General features: G+C 56.7%; 2 protein-coding genes across 2 annotated transcripts in view, besides 1 other annotated feature; both read left to right on the forward strand.

The window, feature by feature from the left end:
- Positions 1-11, forward strand: part of Tco025E_08612 (putative retrotransposon hot spot (RHS) protein) — a gene marked incomplete at both ends in the record, with an annotated part of 1314 nt that extends 1303 nt beyond the window's left edge. Inside the window, one exon of the mRNA XM_029375457.1 lies at positions 1-11. This exon is cut by the window's left edge and continues 1303 nt beyond it. Coding sequence (XP_029224429.1) covers positions 1-11 — 11 coding nt within the window.
- A 177-nt stretch (positions 12-188) lies between these two features.
- Positions 189-226: a microsatellite.
- A 94-nt stretch (positions 227-320) lies between these two features.
- Tco025E_08613 (RHS2a) lies at positions 321-1049 on the forward strand (the record flags this gene model as incomplete). The annotated part of the gene is made up of 1 exon (XM_029375458.1): positions 321-1049. A coding segment is annotated over one exon (729 nt), but the record flags the coding sequence as incomplete, so codon positions are not given.
- Between the last annotated feature and the right edge of the window lie 2 nt (positions 1050-1051).

The following is a 1051-nucleotide window of genomic DNA, read 5'->3' on the forward strand; positions in this document are numbered from 1 at the left end:
GTTTTCAATGAGTCTTACTTTAACGAACGCGGGATGCAATTCAGGCTGCGTTGTCCGGTAGGACCGACGCAGACTGGAAGTACTTCGCGAAGTGTTTATTTGCCAAGGTTGAGTGGCGTGATGTCGGGACCACGCACAAACTGATCAAGCTTGTGCGTGTGCTGTGGGTTGACGGCAACAAAAACAGAGCGGCGGTGTTGGCGGCGGCAGCGGCGGCGGCGGCGGCAAGGAGGAGGGTGTCGGAAAGCTCCAGAAATGTTCCTGTTGCAATTGAGGTCGAAAAAACTTTGCGGTGGCTCGTGCTAAAGGAGAACTTTCAGATGTCAGCTTTGCTGTCCGCACTGGGGACGTGCAGCATAAATGCCGCTGCCGATCTCGAGCACTTGGGCTGCTTGGCGTTTTTGATCGGCGGCGTCGCCAGGGCGGTTGCCCGCAAGATGAAGTACCTTCCCCGCCCTGAGATACGAAGGCGGGCCAGCGTGTTGGCGGACGGACACGCACGAGGTCGCTTTCCAAGCAGGCCCCGCTTGTTCGAGTACAAGAAGGTAGGAGCTCGGAACACCACAGTACCGAGGCGTGAACTTGAACCCGGTGTTCTGTATATCCCTGACACACGCCTTTTCCCCGTGCTGGACGCGTTTTACGTGGCCGAGGTGCAGCGGGCGGCAGCTGCCAAGAAGGAATCCGGGCAGGCCAGCGACACTCCCACCGGTGGCCAGAGCAGCGCCGAGAGGGTAATTACGTTTATCGGGCTGCAGGTGACAAGGCAAGATACTCACAACACCACCGCCAGTAAGATGGCTTCATTTATGGAATACATGACACTCAACTTCAATAACTGGGAGGTGATGAGTGAAGCGATGGAGTGGGAGATCATTTACATCCAGCACGCTGATAGCACGCCGATGACGGGAAGGCAACAATGCACTTTCACGGGACAACGTTCGTCGGATCCTCAGGCTCCCGAGAACTTCTGGGAGAGAAAGGTGGATCAGTACCAGGTGCAACTTGACGCGGAGATTGCCCAGCTACTGATTGCCGCCGTCAGCTC

The sequence above is a fragment of the Trypanosoma conorhini genome, assembly GCF_003719485.1.
Source record: "Trypanosoma conorhini strain 025E chromosome Unknown Tco_14.4_contig_00825, whole genome shotgun sequence".
NCBI lineage: Eukaryota > Euglenozoa > Kinetoplastea > Trypanosomatida > Trypanosomatidae > Trypanosoma > Trypanosoma conorhini.